At 39.9% G+C, this 17,111-nt stretch overlaps 1 protein-coding gene and 2 non-coding genes across 3 annotated transcripts; 2 read left to right on the top strand and 1 right to left on the bottom strand.

The window, feature by feature from the left end:
* Positions 1-653: 653 nt before the first annotated feature.
* LOC141675395 (small nucleolar RNA R71) lies at positions 654-760 on the bottom strand. Its single transcript, XR_012556051.1, has one exon. It is a non-coding gene; the product is annotated as a small nucleolar RNA R71 (small nucleolar RNA).
* Positions 761-9,657: 8,897 nt separating this feature from the next.
* On the top strand, positions 9,658-14,251 carry LOC141674212 (uncharacterized). The gene is made up of 8 exons (XM_074480934.1): positions 9,658-9,908; positions 10,130-10,437; positions 10,623-11,081; positions 11,184-11,405; positions 11,520-11,595; positions 11,683-12,001; positions 12,216-12,518; positions 12,605-14,251. The coding sequence occupies exons 1-8, from the start codon at positions 9,658-9,660 to the stop codon at positions 14,249-14,251; spliced, it is 3,585 nt and encodes a 1,194-aa protein (XP_074337035.1).
* A 2,462-nt stretch (positions 14,252-16,713) lies between these two features.
* Positions 16,714-16,820, top strand: LOC141675824 (small nucleolar RNA R71). Its single transcript, XR_012556456.1, has one exon. It is a non-coding gene; the product is annotated as a small nucleolar RNA R71 (small nucleolar RNA).
* Positions 16,821-17,111: the final 291 nt, after the last annotated feature.

Raw genomic sequence — 17,111 nt, 5'->3', positions numbered from 1 at the left:
CGCCGCTGCCGGGGACTCGGCGTATTGGTTTAGTTTATGTACTTATCATCATTGGTCATTAGGACTCAGTGATTAAGACGTGTTACTTATTGTTTCCAGTTGTGTTTCAGGTACTTTAGCGAGCGTTTATGTAAACACGTTCTTGTACTCGCAAGAGGACTTTAGATACGACTGAGGAGACAGACGAAGTTCTTGATATTCCGGAGAAGATAGATTTTGAAGATTCGGATTCAGGAAGTGAGCAGAAAGAGTCAGTAATCATGGGTGATCGTATTGTTCCGGCAGATCCAGCTCTTATGGACTTTTCTCGGCCTAAAATTGATGACATTCAGTCTAGCATCATGCACCCGGCTATTGAGGCCAATAACTTTGAAATCAAGCCTGGCACTATTCAGATGGTGCAGAATTCTGTTTCTTTTGGAGGTACTACGACTGAAGACCCTAACATGCACATAAGGAATTTTGTCGAGATCTGTAGTACTTTCAAATATAATGGTGTGACTGATGAGGCTATCAAGCTGAGGCTTTTCCCATTCTCACCGAGGGATAAAGCTAAGGACTGGTTACATTCTGAACCAGCTGGGTCTATCACTACTTGGCAAGATCTTGCGCAAAAATTTCTAGTGATGTTTTATCCAATGGTGAAGACTGCGGCTATGAGGAGTGCTCTTACTCAGTTTGCGCAGCAACCTACAGAATCTATGTGCGAAGCTTGGGAGCGCTACAAGGAGATGTTGAGAAAGTGTCCACATCATGGAATGCCTGATTGGATGGTGATCACTGGTTTCTATAATGGTTTGGGGGGCCAATCTCAGCCCATGCTTGATGCAGCAGCTGGAGGCGCCTTGTAAGCCAAAAGCTATACGGAGGCTTATAATCTTATTGAGACTAAGGCTGCAAATGAGCATCAAAACCCGACTAAAAGGATGATCCCTGGGAAGGTAGCGGGTATTTTGGAAGTTGATGCAGCTACAGTTATTGCAGCGCAGCTCCAAGCGCTGTCTATGAAGGTCGATTCTCTAGCCACCTATGAAGTCGATCAGATAGCTATGGTATGTGAGCTTTGTGCAGGTTATCATGCTACGGATCAGTGTTCTCTTGTTAATGAATCTGTTCAGTATGTGAACAATTATCAGCGACCGCAGCAGCCTGTACCAGCTACTTATCATCCTAACAACAGAAATCATCCAAATTTCAGTTGGAGTAATAATCTGAATGCTATTCAGCAACCATATCAGCAAGGCGTAAGTAAACAGTTTAATCGACCTGGATTTCAGCAACCACACCATTATGCTCAAAGGCAATCATATCCTCAACAAGGAGGTGCAGCTCCACCCTCTAGTGCTGATTTTGAGGAACTTAAGCTGTTGTGCAAAAGTCAGACGGTCTCTATCAAGACCTTGGAAAATCAAATCGGTCAAATAGCCAATACAGTGCTTAATCGTCAACCTGGCACATTTCCCAGTGATACTGAAGTGCCTGGCAGGAAGGAAGCTAAAGAGCAAGTCAAGACTATTACCTTAAGGTCTGGAAAAGTTGCTGATGCTGAAAAAGCAAAAGAAGGAGAAGCTGAAGTTGGTGATGAAGAAGCTAAGCAAAAGGAGAAAGCGGCGGAACCAAGGAAGACTATTGTTGAACACACTCTGCCTGAGGGTAATACAGGGGAGAAACAGCTATATCCTCCACCACATTTCCCTAAGAGATTGCAACAACAAAAGCTGGATAAGCAGTTCGGTAAGTTTCTGGAGGTGTTCAAGAAACTTCACATCAACATACCTTTCGCTGAGGCTTTGGAGCAAATGCCTAGTTATGCGAAATTTGTGAAGAGTAATCTTTCAAGGAAGGTGAAACTGAATGATCTTGAGACTGTTGCTTTAATGGAAGAATGCAGTGATGTGCTGCAACAAAAGTTACCTCCAAAGCTTAAAGATCCAGGTAGCTTCACCATTCCTTGCACCATTGGCAAGTTGTCTTTTGATAAGTGCCTTTGTGATTTGGGAGCAAGCATCAATCTTATGCCGTTTTCGATCTTCAAAAATTTAAATTTACCTAATCCAAAACCCACCTACATGTCTCTACAATTGGCTGATCGTTCTATTACATACCCACGAGGCATAGTGGAGGATGTGCTAGTAAAGGTGGATAAGCTCTTCTTTCCTGCAGACTTTGTTATTCTGGATTTCGAGGAAGATAAGAAGATTCCCATAATCTTGGGGAGACCTTTCTTGGCTACAGGCCGTACCTTGATAGATGTGCAGAAAGGTGAACTTACTATGAGGGTGCAGGATCAGGATGTGACATTCAAAGTATTCAAAGCAATGAAATTCCCTACAGAAGATGAGGAGTGCTTAAAAGTGGATTTGATTGATTATGCGCTTACTTCAGAACTCGATCATATGCTAATGTCTGATGCATAAGAGAAGGCCTTAGTGGGGGATTTTGACAGTGATGATGAGGATGGCAATGAGCAACTACAATATCTAAATGCTTCTCCTTTGAGGCGAAAGCTAGACATGCCATTTGAATCTCTGGGTACTTCTTACCTCAAAAATGCTGAAGGAAAGCTCAAACCATCTATTGAGGAAGCACCTACCTTGGAGCTTAAACCACTGCCTGAACACTTGAGGTATGCTTTTTTAGGTGATGCATCTACTTTACCTGTTATTATTGCATCTGACCTTTCAGGAAGTGAGGAGGACAAGCTCTTAAGGATCTTGAGAGAATTCAAATCGGCTATCGGATGGACTATAGCAGACATCAAAGGGATCAGCCCTTCATATTGTATGCATAAAATTCTTCTAGAGGAGGGTAGTAAGCCGACTATTGAGAAACAACGCAGACTTAATCCTATCATGAAAGAAGTGGTGAAGAAAGAAATTCTGAAGTGCCTGGATGCAGGAATCATTTATCCTATTTCTGACAGTTCTTGGGTGAGCCCTTTGCAATATGTACCTAAGAAAGGAGGTATTACTGTGGTAGCAAATGAGAAGAACGAGCTCATCACTACTCGAACAGTCATAGGATGGAGGGTATGTATGGACTACAGAAAGTTGAACAAGGCCACGAGGAAGGATCACTTCCCTCTTCTGTTTATTGATCAGATGCTTGACAGGTTGGCCGGTCACGAGTATTATTGTCTTCTGGATGGTTATTCTGGGTATAATCAGATATGTATTGCACCAGAGGACCAAGAAAAGACTAGCTTCACTTGTCCATTTGGCACGTTTACTTTTCGCAGAGTTTCGTCTGGATTAAGTGGTGCACCAGCCACTTTTCAGAGATGTATGATGGCTATTTTCTCTAATATGATTGGAAATAATGTCGAGGTGTTCATGGACGACTTCTCCGTCTTTGGACATTCATATGATGAATGTTTGAATCATCTTCGTGTAGTACTCAAAAGGTGTGTGGAAACTAATTTGGTACTCAATTGGGAAAAATGTCACTTTATGGTGCGTGAATGCATTATTCTTGGGCATAAGGTCTCTAGCAAGGGTTTTGAGGTGGACAAAGCCAAGGCGGGAGTCATTGAAAATCTTCCACCACCTATTTTTATGAAAGGAATCCGTAGTTTTCTTAGTCATGCGGGTTTTTATCGGTGTTTCATCAAGGACTTTTCAAAGATATCTAAGCCGTTGTGCAACTTGCTTGAGAAGGATGTGCCTTTCAAATTTGATAATGAATGTTTGACGGCATTCGAGACTCTCAAGAAGAGTTTGATAACTGCACCAGTTATAACAGCACCTGACTGGACAGAGCCTTTTAAGATGATGTGTGATGCAAGTGATTATGCGGTGGGCGCAGTTCTTGGGCAGCACAAGAATAATCTCTTTCATGTGGTCTACTATGTTAGCAAGACCTTAAATGGATCTCAAATGAACTACACCACTACTGAGAAGGAGCTCCGGGCTATAATCTTTGGTTTCGAAAAATTTCGATCTTATTTACTTGGGACAAAGGTGACAGTGTTCACTGATCATGCGGCCATTCACTATTTGGTTTCCAAGAAGGATTCGAAGCCTAGACTCATTCGTTGGGTGCTCTTGCTACATGAATTTGAGTTAGAGATCAAGGATCGAAAAGGTACTGAGAATCAAGTAGCTGACCATCTCTCTAGATTGGAGAATCCCGAGTCAACTTCACATGACAAAACATTGATCAACGAATCTTTTCCGGATGAGCAGTTGTTCACAGTTCAGGAGGAAGAGCCATGGTTCGCAGATATTGTGAATTATCTTGTCATCAATATAAAGCCTCCTAATTTGAATACAGATCAAAAAAAGAAGTTTCTGCATGAGGTGAAGTGGTATATGTGGGATGAACCGTATTTATTTAGAAAGAGAGTTGACCAGATCATCAGGAGATGTATCCCATTCTGTGAGACGGAGGGGATATTACGAGACTACCACTCCACAGTTTATGGTGGACATAGATGGTGAGAAGACGGCAGCTCGTATTCTGCAACCAGGTTTTTTCTAGTCCACTTTGTTTAAGGATGCTCATCAGTTCGTTTTAAGGTGTGAACGTTGCCAAAGAGTGGGAAATCTTACGAGAAAGGATGAGATGTCGTTAAATGTGATGCTTGAAGTCGTGGTCTTTGATGTTTGGGGAATCGATTTCATGGGCCATTTGTCTCGTCCTGCAATAATCAGTACATCTTGATGGAAGTCGATTATGTCTCAAAATGGGTAGAAGTCAAAGATCTTCCAACGAATGATGCAAAGGTAGTGTTGAATTTTCTTCATAAGCAGATTTTCACAAGGTTTGGAACGTCACGAGTAATCATAAGTGATGAAGGGTTGCATTTCTGCAACCGTAAATTCACTTCTATGATGCAGCGCTATAATGTGAATCATCATGTTGCTACTGCCTATCATCCGCAAACGAATGGTCAAGCGGAAGTGTCTATTAGAGAGATCAAGCGCATTTTAGAGAAGGTTGTTTGTCCGTCAAGGAAGGATTGGACTTTAAAGCTCGATGAAGCTGTGTGGGCTTATAGAACAGCATATAAAACTCCACTTGGGATGTCCCCGTTTCAACTTGTGTATGGTAAGGGATGTCATTTACATGCGCAGCTTGAGAATAAAGCCTATTGGGCGTTGAAGAAGTTGAACCTGGATCTAGATGCAGCTGGAAAGAAGCGAATGCTTCATCTAAATGAACTAGATGAATTTCGACTCCAAGCGTACGAGAACAACAAAATGTACAAGTAAAAAGTGAAAAGGTGGCACGACAGGAAGCTATATCCTAAGTCATTTGTGCCAGGGTAGCAAGTTCTTTTATTCAACTCTCGTCTCCGACTTTTTCCTGGAAAGTTGAAATCAAGGTGGTCTGGACCTTTTATTGTCAAAACTGTGTTTCCACATGGAGCGTTGGAAATTTTTGAGAATGATCTGGACCAAGCATTCAAGGTTAATGGTCAGCGTTTGAAGCATTTCTATGGGGACACAACAAACCGGGAAGTGGTTAGTGCCGTTTCATTGTCAACTTGATTAAGGTACGCTACGTCAAGCTAATGACGAAAAAGAAGCGCTTCTTGGGAGGCAACCCATGATTTGTTGTTACAGGAACCCTTAGAAGTTAGTAACCTATCCAAAACCACAAAAAAATCATAAAAACAGGGCAAGAAATTTTTTTTTCCAGAAGACCCCTCAGCGCCCGCTCAGGGCCGACTGGCAGAATTTTTTTTAGCTTTATAAAAATCCAAAAAAATCTGAAAAATAAAAAAACAAAACATAAAACCATTACCCACGACCTATTGCCCCATTATCCCATGTTTTTAACCCTCAAACTCCTAATCAAATTTTACCCTAATCTTTACCCGATATATACATACACCTATTGCATATACTACCCATACACTTTCAAACTTTAAAATCTCTCCCATATTTAAAAACACAAATCTTAAACACTTTTTCTCAGTTTCGATGGCACCCAAGAGATCCAGGACTATTGATAGCAGCAGCACTGTCCCTACTGCTGATTCTTCGAGGGGTACTACTGCGAGGCCTCGGTTGTTTGATAGGGCTGCTGAGGAGGAGTATACTAGGTTTCTGGGTAAGCCGATTTTGAAGGAGAGGGGGTTCTTACCATCAGGGAGGGATTGTGAGTTGTTGCCTATGATTGCGGAGAAGGGTTGGATTGCTTTCTGTGAGTCTCCTGAAGCAGTTCCGATGAGCATTGTTCGCGAGTTATATGCGAACGTAAAGGCTGAAAAGAATGTGTATTCTGTTGTTCGGGGGATGACGGTGGATTATCACCCTATGGTGATTCACCGTGTGATTGGGCAGCGACAGAGTAAGCCCACGGAGGAGAATTGGAACGAGAAGACTGCTGAGGATTTTGACTTGGATTTGATTTGTGCTACTCTCTGTAGGCCGGGCACAGTTTGGACCTTGAAGATTGGGATTAACGAGTATCGCCACTTTCTGGTGATTGCGATGAATAGGTATGCCCGTGCATGGAATGCTTTTATTTGCGCTAATATTCTGCCTACTTCACATGCACATGAGATCACACTTGAGAGAGCACAATTATTATGGGGAATTTTGAATGAGGAGTACTATGTGGACCTTGGTGAGTTCATCTACCAAGGAATTCTGAAGTTTTTGAGGGGAGCTAAGCACATGAACATCCCTTATGCATCCACGGTTACAAAGCTTTGCCGAGCAGTGGGAGTTCAGTGGCCATCTCACGAGCAGTTGCAGTTATCGGCCGCTCCTATTGACTCCAGGTCTCTGCATGCAATGCATGAGTGGACTGGTGGAGAGCCCGAGGAGCATGGGCTGGGTTATCATCTTCCAGGAGGGCGTCCAGCACGTGGTGCTACCATGGCAAGGCCAAGGTGTGATGAGGCTGGTTCTTCTAGAGGCCAGGAATGGGCTGGAATGGCTGATGTCCAGTATAGGAGGCTGTCGAGGAGGATGGATGCTATGTATGAGACACAGAGCAGGTTTGCTCAGGAGCTCACCCTTGCACTTGGGACTGCTTTTCGAGGCCTTGGAGCTGACATCCAGTGGCCAGTTTTTGGTGAGGACTCTGCATATCCATCTCCTGATACTTCACCCTCTGAGGGTGATGATGATGATGATCTGTCCGAGTAGGTATACCCTGTGTTCCTTTCTACTACCTTCACTGGGGACAGTGAAGATTTTAAGTTTGGGGGTGGCAGTTAAGGAATATTTTGTGTGTGTCATATAGTTGCATATTCATGATAGTTTAGATCATATAATTGCATATTTTTTCCATATAGTTTTTTTTATTATGATTTTTATTTATAGATTTATTTATTATGTCATGCATACTGGAAACACTTGTAATTTCACTAAGTCTTAGAGAATGCTTAGGGACTAGATTGTTGTTATGGTTTGATGGTTTTCGAGGTTAATCTATTGATTATACTTAGAATTTATAATAGGTTCTTAGTGATAAAAGGCATGAAAAGAAAAAAAGGAGTGAAAAGTGGAATTCATTGCTAATTGTGGCTAGGCGTCAAATGGCTAGTAGCCGGATCGTATTTTTATTCGAGTAGTCTAGGGTTGAGCAAGATGGAGCGAAACGCACTTACTCAGAAATTGAGAAAAAATAGAAAGAAAAAAAAAGAAAAGAAAAAAAAGAGAAAAAAATAGAAAAAAATAGAAAAAAGAAAAGATAAAAAAAGAGTTTATGCATAATTGATCACGAGTGGGCTCTTTGGTATTCGAGTTATTAAGTTCGTAGGGGACTTTGTGCCTAGTGACTTAAGACTTTTATAGTCTGGGATCCGCTAACCTAACGCTCGCTACATGGATACCATTGCATAAGTCTTTTGGGGACCTCACACATTGCACGGTCAAATAAGCATTGGTTTATTGTGATAAATAAAAAGCATGATTTCGTAATAAGCTCCAGAAATCTTGAAGTATTCTAAGTCATTTTGTGCCTAGAATTTTATTCTTCGTATAATCATGTGATTACCTTGAGGATAGTCGAGTTATGATAATTGATCTAGTTTCAAAGCATATCTGTTAAGCATCTGCACATACCACGTTTCCGGCTGTATGTTAGTTTGCATGGTTTGATTGATCTTTATTCGCCTAATTGCATTTGTTGAGATATCGTAAGTCGGTTGGTTTGGTCGTAGTTAGGGGGATCGCTGCATATCATATAGATTACATCCATGCATGTTTTCGTTTTGTTTTTGAGTCTGTGACGCTTGAGGACAAGCATCGATTTAAGTTTAGGGGTGTGATAAGTGGTATTTTATACCACTTAGAACGTCTTATAATGGCTTGAATTGATGTCTTGAAATTAAGTATTTTGTGTATTTGATGCGTTTTTCTAGTGTTTGTGCATTTCAGGGTATTAATTACATTTCGGGAGAGATTTCATCAATAATAAGCCTTGGCATGTGTTTAGCATTATAAGCGGGAAGATAGGAGCAGATTGCAGCAAAGAAACGGGAGAAAAACAGAGCAGTTTCAAGTAGGGAGCTGAGCGCCCGCTCAGCTCTGCTGAGCGACCGCTTAGGAAGCTAAGCACCCGCTCAGGAATGCTGAGCGGCCGCGCAGGGACGGAAAATCAGAATTAATATTTTAGACTCCTGGTTCTGTTTAACTTCCAACTTCTGAGTTAGCTGGGTATTATGGGACTCTTATAGAAGTAGATTTCAGAGACGTTTCACAAAGGTTGGATCGTAGTATTAATCGAAGAGCGAGGAGATAAGGAAGAAGACTGTTTTAGCATACCGCAACGAAGAGGAAGCATATTTTCTTGTGATTCTTTATTTCGTTGGAACGTTGGATGCTAGTTTTCTTTACTTTGAACCTATTTACTCTTGTGACGTACTCTGGTTTAATATAAGTAGTTTTAGTTATTATTCTCGTGTGTTATTATCATGTTTTCATATGAACCCATGATGACGATAAGTGCTATCATGGGCTAATCGTGATCATGGGGTCGTAACGGATTTACTATGGAATTCTTTAGTTAGTTGTGTAATACCTTAGTGTGTGATGATTGTATGATATGTAGTATTGGTTGTGCTTATTCGTCTTATGTGCGTCGCGAACATATAACATAGGGTGTTAATCTCTTCTGAAGCGACGGTGGATCTTGAGATTTAGAACTTGCCATGCTAGCATAGGTTCGTGTATGAGTATACATGATTAGTGGGTAACTGTAACCGTTTTATTCGCCCTGTGTAATCAAAAGGAATAACTTGTGCTTAAATCATTATATTGTCAATTTCTGTAGACATATAGGGACTCAACATAATTGATGCATATTCAACTTCTATCTTAATTGTGGATGTTTGGTAGAATGGTATTAGTACAATGAGAGTTGGCTTTTATCAGTTTCGTGTTGTTCGATTAATATCATCACTGTTGCATGCTAAGGGTAATAACAATGGCTCTTGAAGGAAGTAGTAATGAAGTTGTGATCTCATGAGTGTTTTAATATTGTTAATTTAAGTGTTAATTAAGTGCTTAATTCTAGTAGTTAATTGTAGTTAATAATTAGTTAATCAATCTAAGTGTTATTGTCTTAACATTGAGAAGTAATCATACATTGGTGAGTGAGTGTAATTGAACATAATTAGTTTGAGTCTCTGTGGGAACGAACTAGAAAGTATTATATGTTACTTCCGAATGCGTATATTCAAAATACAGTGCTCGAATGTGGAAAGAGAAAAGGGTTAATAAAAATGTCACGAAAGGCACGCCAATATTTTCTATTTATTGTCTCAAAGGTACAGTGAAGTTGCCTCCAATCCCTCCTACTCCTCCTTACTTGCTAGGTTTGTATAATGATCCAATAAAAGGTCCAAATTTTCATAGATTGAGTCGTCTATACAATGCCATGTTTGCCTTCACGTCTACCGGTGGTAACATAGATCACTCCATAAATAATGGCAGAGCCCCTTACGTGTACATATTAAACGGTCAAAATCATCATGTTTTTGGATCTTTAATACCGAATCACAGGGAAACACCAAAATTTTGCCAGCTTTATATATATGACATTATTAATTAGGTTGATAGCCATCTTCGTTGGGTGAATGTACAAGATAGGCAGATTGTTGACAGAGAGGTTGTGCAAGGTCCTATAACCATGCTGGATGAAACAATCAGTTGGTGGATGAATATAGGCAGCAGCGTGATCTGTATGAAAGCGAAGAAGTTGTTGATCTTGAGATTACATTGGAAGTAATTAGATCTGAAAGCGATAGAGATTGTCACATATCCAGCACCGATGAAGTTGCTGGGATTATGGTTGGTGACACCGAAGATACGTGCGGGGAACGTGACATTGTTGTTCACGATAAAATCATAGGTTTGGTCCGTGTCTCTTATGTGCATCCAAAGCTGATGGCTTTACAGTATCCTTTACTTTTCCCTCGAGGAGAAGATGGATTTCACCCTAAAATCAAATTCCAGAAGAATGAAGAAAGTAAAGGTAAAGCTCGTGGATTTTTGTCAATGTAGGACTACTACACGTATTCTTTCCAAGTCAGAGCCACTGATGGTAAACCATTTTTAATATTACCAGCAGATCATGTTGTATTAAAATTGCATATCTTATTGAATGTTCCTTAACATTTGATCTTTTGTATATTTATTTAAATACCCCCATCCCAATAGGTTTGACTCCGAGGCTTGGTGGAAGACTGTTCCAACAGTACTTGGTAGATGCATTTTCTTCTATTGAGCATACACGGCTATGGTGGTTCCGTACTCATCAAACTACCTTAGGGAATGAATTATATAGCAACATATGTGATTTATTAAGTAGAGGTGATGTTGATACCTCCAATACCGGTAAAGGTATCATATTGCCTGCTGGGTTTGTTGGTTCAAAATGGTACATGCAACAAAATTTTCAAGACGCCTTAGCTGTATGTCGTTTCATTGGCCACCCGGACATAATTCTGACAATGACGTGTAATCCATTATGGGATGAGATACAGAAGATGATGGAGTATCTTCCAGGTTGTATTGCTCTTAATTGTCCTGACATAATTTCCCGTGTTTTTAGACTGAAGCTTGATCAACTATTGGAAGATATTAAGACCAAAAAATATTTTGGTGTTTGTAATGGAGGTAACGATACTACATTCATAAATGTGTCTACTTAAATTATCTACTAACCAATGTCAATTGACGTTCAACACTATTATCAACTAAACTAATTTGGATATGCAGTGATGTATGTAGTTGAGTTTCAAAAACGAGGACTCCCCCATGTCCACATGCTAATATGGCTTGACGCAGATTCAAAGAAAAATCTAAAGCAAAATATGGATAAATATGTCTCAGCGGAAATATCAAACCCATTATTAGATCTGGTTGGTTATGCAGCAGTGAAGGAATTTATGATCCACGGTCCATGTGGTTTGCAAAACCTGAAATCTCCATGCATGAAAGGTTTTAATTGTATACGTCATTTCCCAAAGAAGTGAGCCTATTTTTTTCTATATGTTCAATATACCTATGAATACATAATTAATGTAATTAACTAATTACAGTGAAATGATTTAGGTACTGTGCATGAACTACTTTTGATGATAGTGGATTCCCAATTTATATACGATGCAGGCAAGATATTACAGTTGAGGTGCGGAAGACTGACTTGGAAAACCAATGGGTTGTACCATACAACCGTGATTTATTGGTTAAGTATCAATGCCATATGAATGTGGAGATATGTTGTCATGCGCGGAGTGTCAAATATTGTCTCAAAGGCCATGACCGTGCCACTGTATATATCAATAAGAAAAAAACAAAGCAAAAATGACAATGATGATCAAGGCATTGATGAGATAAATGCATATTTTGATGGAAGATACTTATGTGGTGCTGAAGCAGCATATAGGATTTTTGGATTTCCTATCCATCATAGAAGTCTGTCAGTTGAAAGGCTTCCATTTCACATACCAGGTGCTAAGAATTGCACTTTCCGTTCTACTGAGGTTCTGGGAAAGGTTGTTGCTCGAGAGAAGGATAAGCTAAGCAAACTTGAAGTTTTTTTTTCCTGAACTCCATTGATATCAATGCACACAAGTATACATATGATGAAATCCCAAGATTTTATGTGTGGAATGATGGTCTGAGGAGATGGACTCCTAAGAAATGTGGTTTGCAAATTGGGAGGCTGTGTTACGCATATCATAGTAGTGGGGAACCTTGGTTTCTTCGGTTGTTGCTAACTAAGGTACGTGGTGCCACTCCTTTCAGTCTTTAAGGACTGTTAATGGTGTAATACACAGTTCTTTTCGTGAAGCCTGTAAAGAGTATGGTTTGTTGGATGATGATAAAGAATGGCATAAAGTATTGTCTCAAGCATGTACCAGTGGCTTACCTCCCCAAATTCGTCAACTCTTTATCCATATCATTGTTAATTGCAAAGTAACCAATTTGAAGAGTTTGTGGTTATCCCACTGGAGAAGCATGGTTGAAGACATTTTATTGAAGCGACGCCATGTGTCTAGGAATAGCAAATTAACCCTTAATGACACGCAATTGCAATTCTATGCTCTGGCAAGTATGATAAAATAATGAGAATTATATTTTAGGGTTTTCAGAAGGTTTACTAATTTTTATGAAATCCTGTTCAGATCAAGTAGGCATATAAGTTCCTGAAAAAATTTAATGTATGCTCTATTGGAGAAATAGATGACTTGCTTAGGTCGATTGGGAAGTCTTTGAAGAAATATGACCAGTTGCTGCAACCTCCCAGCAGCTATTTGAACAATGGAGCCAATAACTTAATTGTCGAAGAAACAAGTTATGACTTTAGCGAGATGGACTCTGAACATCACAAATTACTATGTGATTGTACTGAAGAGCAGAGGAAAGTGTATGATGCAATCCTGAAATCTACTGAAAGTGGTGTAGGTGGTTTATTTTTTGTTTATGGGAGCAGAGGCTGTGGGAAGACTTTTTTGTGGCGAACTCTTATATGTAAGTTACGTTCCCAAGGTAAAATTGTTCTCCCTGTTACTTCCTCTGGCATAGCTGCTACCTTGATGTCCGGTGGTCGGACCGCGCACTCACGTTTCAAAATTCCAATAGTTCTGGATGAATTTTCAACCTGTAATATTTCTCATAATTCAGACATTGCTCAACTTATCAAGCAAACAAACCTTATTATCTGGGACGAGGCGCCTATGCAACATAGATATGCTTTTAAGTGTTTAGACCGATCATTAAAGGATATTATGAAATCTATTGATCCAGCACGCTATAAAATGCCCTTTCGAGGCATAACTGTTGTACTCGGTGGTGATTTTCGCCAAATTCTACCTGTGATAATATATGGTGATCGTGCAAACGTAGTAGCAGCATGCATCACTAGGTCCAAGCTTTGGTTAATATGTCATATTTTCCTGTTGACACATAATATGCGTGTAAGACAAGGTCAATCTGATCCTGACAGTGAGGATTTGAAACTGTTTGCTCAATGGGTACTTGACATTGGTAATGGTCAAGTACCTCTACTTACTGATTCGAATCCTCTGATTGAGAATCAAATTTTAATTCCTTCAAGATTCTGTGAATTGGCGACTGAAAATACTGTTGAGAATATGATATCAAGCACGTTTCCTGATTTCTCTCATAATGGCACCAGTTCACAATATTTAAGTGAGAGAGCTATTCTGACTCCAACCAACCAAACTGTTGGCCAAGTAAATTCAGTTATTGTGGACATGCTTCCAGGTGAATCTATGTGTTACCTCAGTGTAGATTTGGCTGAGGAATTTGGTGGGACGGATGAAGACCTGAATCAAGCATTCCCAGTGGAGTATTTGACCTCTTTAAATGTTGCAGGATTGCCATATCATGATTTGAAGTTGAAAGTTGGTTCTGTTGTTATGCTTATGCAAAATTTGAACCAAATATTAGGTTTATGTAATGGAACCAGGATGATAATTACCAAGTGTTTGAAATTTTGTGTAGACTGTGAGGTGATATGTGGGACATTTGCAGACACCAAGCATTTCATTCCACGGATGGAGTTGTCTCAGACAGATACGAAGATGCCGTTCAAACTGGTAAGGAAGCAAATGCCTTTACAATTATGCTACGCAATGACAATTAACAAATCCCAAGGTCAATCCCTTAAAAAAGTTGGATTGTACCTGCCTAAGTCTGTTTTTACTCATGGCCAATACTATGTAGCTGTTAGTCGGGTTACATCCCCGAGCGGGATGACTATTTTTGTGGATGATGAATCTGGCGTAGCTACAAATGTTACCCAGAATGTGGTGTAAAAAGAGGTGTTTTATTCTTTACCACACAGTTAGTTGTGTAATGGTTTGAAAATTTTGTTGTATTAGCCTTTTATTGTATGGTATAGTAATAGAAAGTCTAAATTTGGCTTTAGTTGTATAAAATTTTCAAGCTATTGGGGATGATCAAATATGTCCAATAACATACAGTCTTATATATATGTTTTTCATCAGTGTTATTGTATTTGTGTTTTTATGTTACCTTCCCTTTCTATTAGTTTGTTACATTGACCTTAAAAGAAATATAGGTTCAGGCATGTTGAACAACTTATGTATTTACTAAAATGTTGAAATTAAAGAAATGGGAAAAACTAATAGGCTGTTCATAGTTATAAATATTGAAAAGTACATAATCTTGAAGAACCATTACAACTGAAAGTGCAGATTGAGATAAGTTTCACAAAACAGAGCAGGCAGAGGTAAATTATCTAATTTAGAGGAACAACTTTGAAAGTTAAGTTGTTTTGGTAGATGAAGCACAGTGTTTGGCCTTTTACGAAATTGTTGTCATAGGTGAAATCATTCCAGCACAATCCAAAGCGACATGTTTTTTTCTTGCGGAGCAGAGCAACGTACCACGTCCTATTTTCATATAGGAGCTTCATAAGAGTGTCATTTTTCCATGGTCGATATATATTCAGCATGTGTCATGGAAAGTACTGTCCATTGCATAGAAAAAGTAATTAGTACATATTAAAAAAAGTAATAAACTATTTACAATGTAGGGTATAGTTGTTAATACCACGCCGTGTCCTCTTTGATCGACATGTTAAGGCAGCAGAGTGACTGGAAAAGAATTGATATTTCCCTCCTCCGTGAGATCAAGTTTTGAAGTAACTTCCGAATCGACCAAATCCACCTTGAATCACTCCTCATCTTTTGTAGGAAATTTAATCCCATTGAATACATTGAATGTCACATCTTGATCTTGCTCCCTCATAGTGAGTTCAACTTTTTGCACATCTATCAAGGTATGGCCTATAGCCAAGACCCAAGATTATGGGAATCTTCTTATCTTCCTACAAATCCAGAATGACAAAATCTGCAGGAAAGATGAGCTTGTCCACCTTTACTAGCACGTCCTTCACAATGCCTCGTGGGTATGTAATCGAACGATCAGCCAATTGTAAAGACATGTAGGTGGACTTCGGATCAGGTAAATTCAACTTTTTAAAGATAGACAATGGCATCAAATTGATGCTTGCTCCCAAATCACAAAGGCACTTATCAAATGACAACTTGCCAATGGTGCAAGGAATGGTGAAGCTACCTGGATCCTTAAGCTTTGGAGGTAACTTTTGTTGCAGCACGGCACTGCACTCTTCCATTAGAGTAACGGTATCAAGATCATCCAGTTTCACCTTCCTTGAAAGAATACCTTTCATGAATTTCACATAACTAGGCATTTGCTCAAGAGCCTCAGCGAAAGGTATGTTGATGTGAAGTTTCTTGAACACCTCCAGAAACTTGCCAAATTGCTTGTCCAGCTTTTGGTTTTACAATTGCTTAGGAAAAGGGGGTGGAGGATAGAGCTATTTCTCCCATGTATTACCCTCAGGCAGAGTGTGTTCAACAGTAATCTTCCTTGATTCCGCCTCTTTCTCCTTTTGCATTACTTCTTCATCTACAACTTCAACTTCTAAATCTTTTTCTTTTTCAGTATCATCAACTTTTCGAGACCTTAAGGTGACAACTTTGATTTGCTCTTTAGCTTCCTTCCTGCCCGGTACTTCAGTATCGCTGGGAAGTATGCCAGGTTGACGATTGAGCAAGGCATTGGCTATTTGTCCAATTTGATTTTCCAAGGTCTTGATGGAAACAGCCTGACTTTTGCACAACAGCTTTAACTCCACGAAATCAGCACTAGAAGGTGGAGTAGCACCTCCTTGTTGAGGATATGGTTGCCTTTGAGCAAATTACTGAGGTTGCTGGAATCCAGGTGGATTAAACTATTTATTTGCAGCTTGCTGATATGGTTACTGAACAATATTTGATTATTGCTTCAGCTAAAATTGGGATAATTTCTGTTATTAGGATGATAAGTAGCGGGCACAGGCTGCTGCGGTCTCTGAAAATTGTTCACATACTGAACAGATTCATTAACAAGAGAACACTGATCCGTAGCCTGAGAGCCTGCACAAAGCTCATAGACACTAGCTATTTGATTTACGCCATAGTTGGTTAAAGAATCGACCTTCATAGACAGCGCCTTGAGCTGCACTGCAATAGCTGTAGCTGCATCGACTTCCAGAATACATGCTACTTTCCCAGGCATCATCCTTTGAGCTAGGTTTTGATACTCGTTTGTAGCCATAGTTTCAATGAGATTACAGGCCTCAGTATAGCTTTTGGCCTACAAGGCGCCTCCAGAAGCTGCATCGAGCATGGGTCGAGATTGGACCCCCAAACCATTGTAGAAACCAGTGATCACCATCCAGTCAGGCATACCATGATGTGGACACTTTCTCAACATCTCCTTGTAGCGCTCCCAAGCTTTGCACATAGATTCTCCTTGTTGCTGCGCAAACTGAGTAAGAGCACTCCTCATAGCTGCAGTTTTGGCCATTAGATAGAACTTCACCAGAAACTTTTATGCAAGATCTTCCCAAGTAGTGATGGACCCAGCTGGTAAAGAATGTAACCAGTCCTTAGCTTTGTACCTCAGAGAGAATGGGAAAAACCTCAGTTTGATAGCCTCATCAGTGACACCATTATATTTAAAAGTACAACAGATCTCGATAAAATTCCTGATATGCATGTTGGGATCCTCAGTCGCAGCCCCTCCGAAAGAAACATAATTCTGCACCATCTGAATAGTGCCCAGCTTGATTTCAAAAGTATT

Source organism: Apium graveolens, chromosome 7 (genome assembly GCF_009905375.1).
Source record: "Apium graveolens cultivar Ventura chromosome 7, ASM990537v1, whole genome shotgun sequence".
Classification (NCBI taxonomy): domain Eukaryota; kingdom Viridiplantae; phylum Streptophyta; class Magnoliopsida; order Apiales; family Apiaceae; genus Apium; species Apium graveolens.
Note: the sequence above shows the minus strand (reverse complement) of the source record. Positions and strands in the feature narration are given on the sequence as shown.

Excerpts from the sequence above, each read along its gene's own strand:
- LOC141674212 (XM_074480934.1), top strand. The coding sequence starts at position 9,658 with ATGTGGAAAGAGAAAAGGGTTAATAAAAATGTCACGAAAGGCACGCCA. Across the intron at positions 11,082-11,183 it reads TTTTGGTGTTTGTAATGGAG|TGATGTATGTAGTTGAGTTT; the intron begins GTAACGATACTA and ends TTGGATATGCAG. Across the intron at positions 12,002-12,215 it reads ATAAGCTAAGCAAACTTGAA|TCTTTAAGGACTGTTAATGG; the intron begins GTTTTTTTTTCC and ends CACTCCTTTCAG.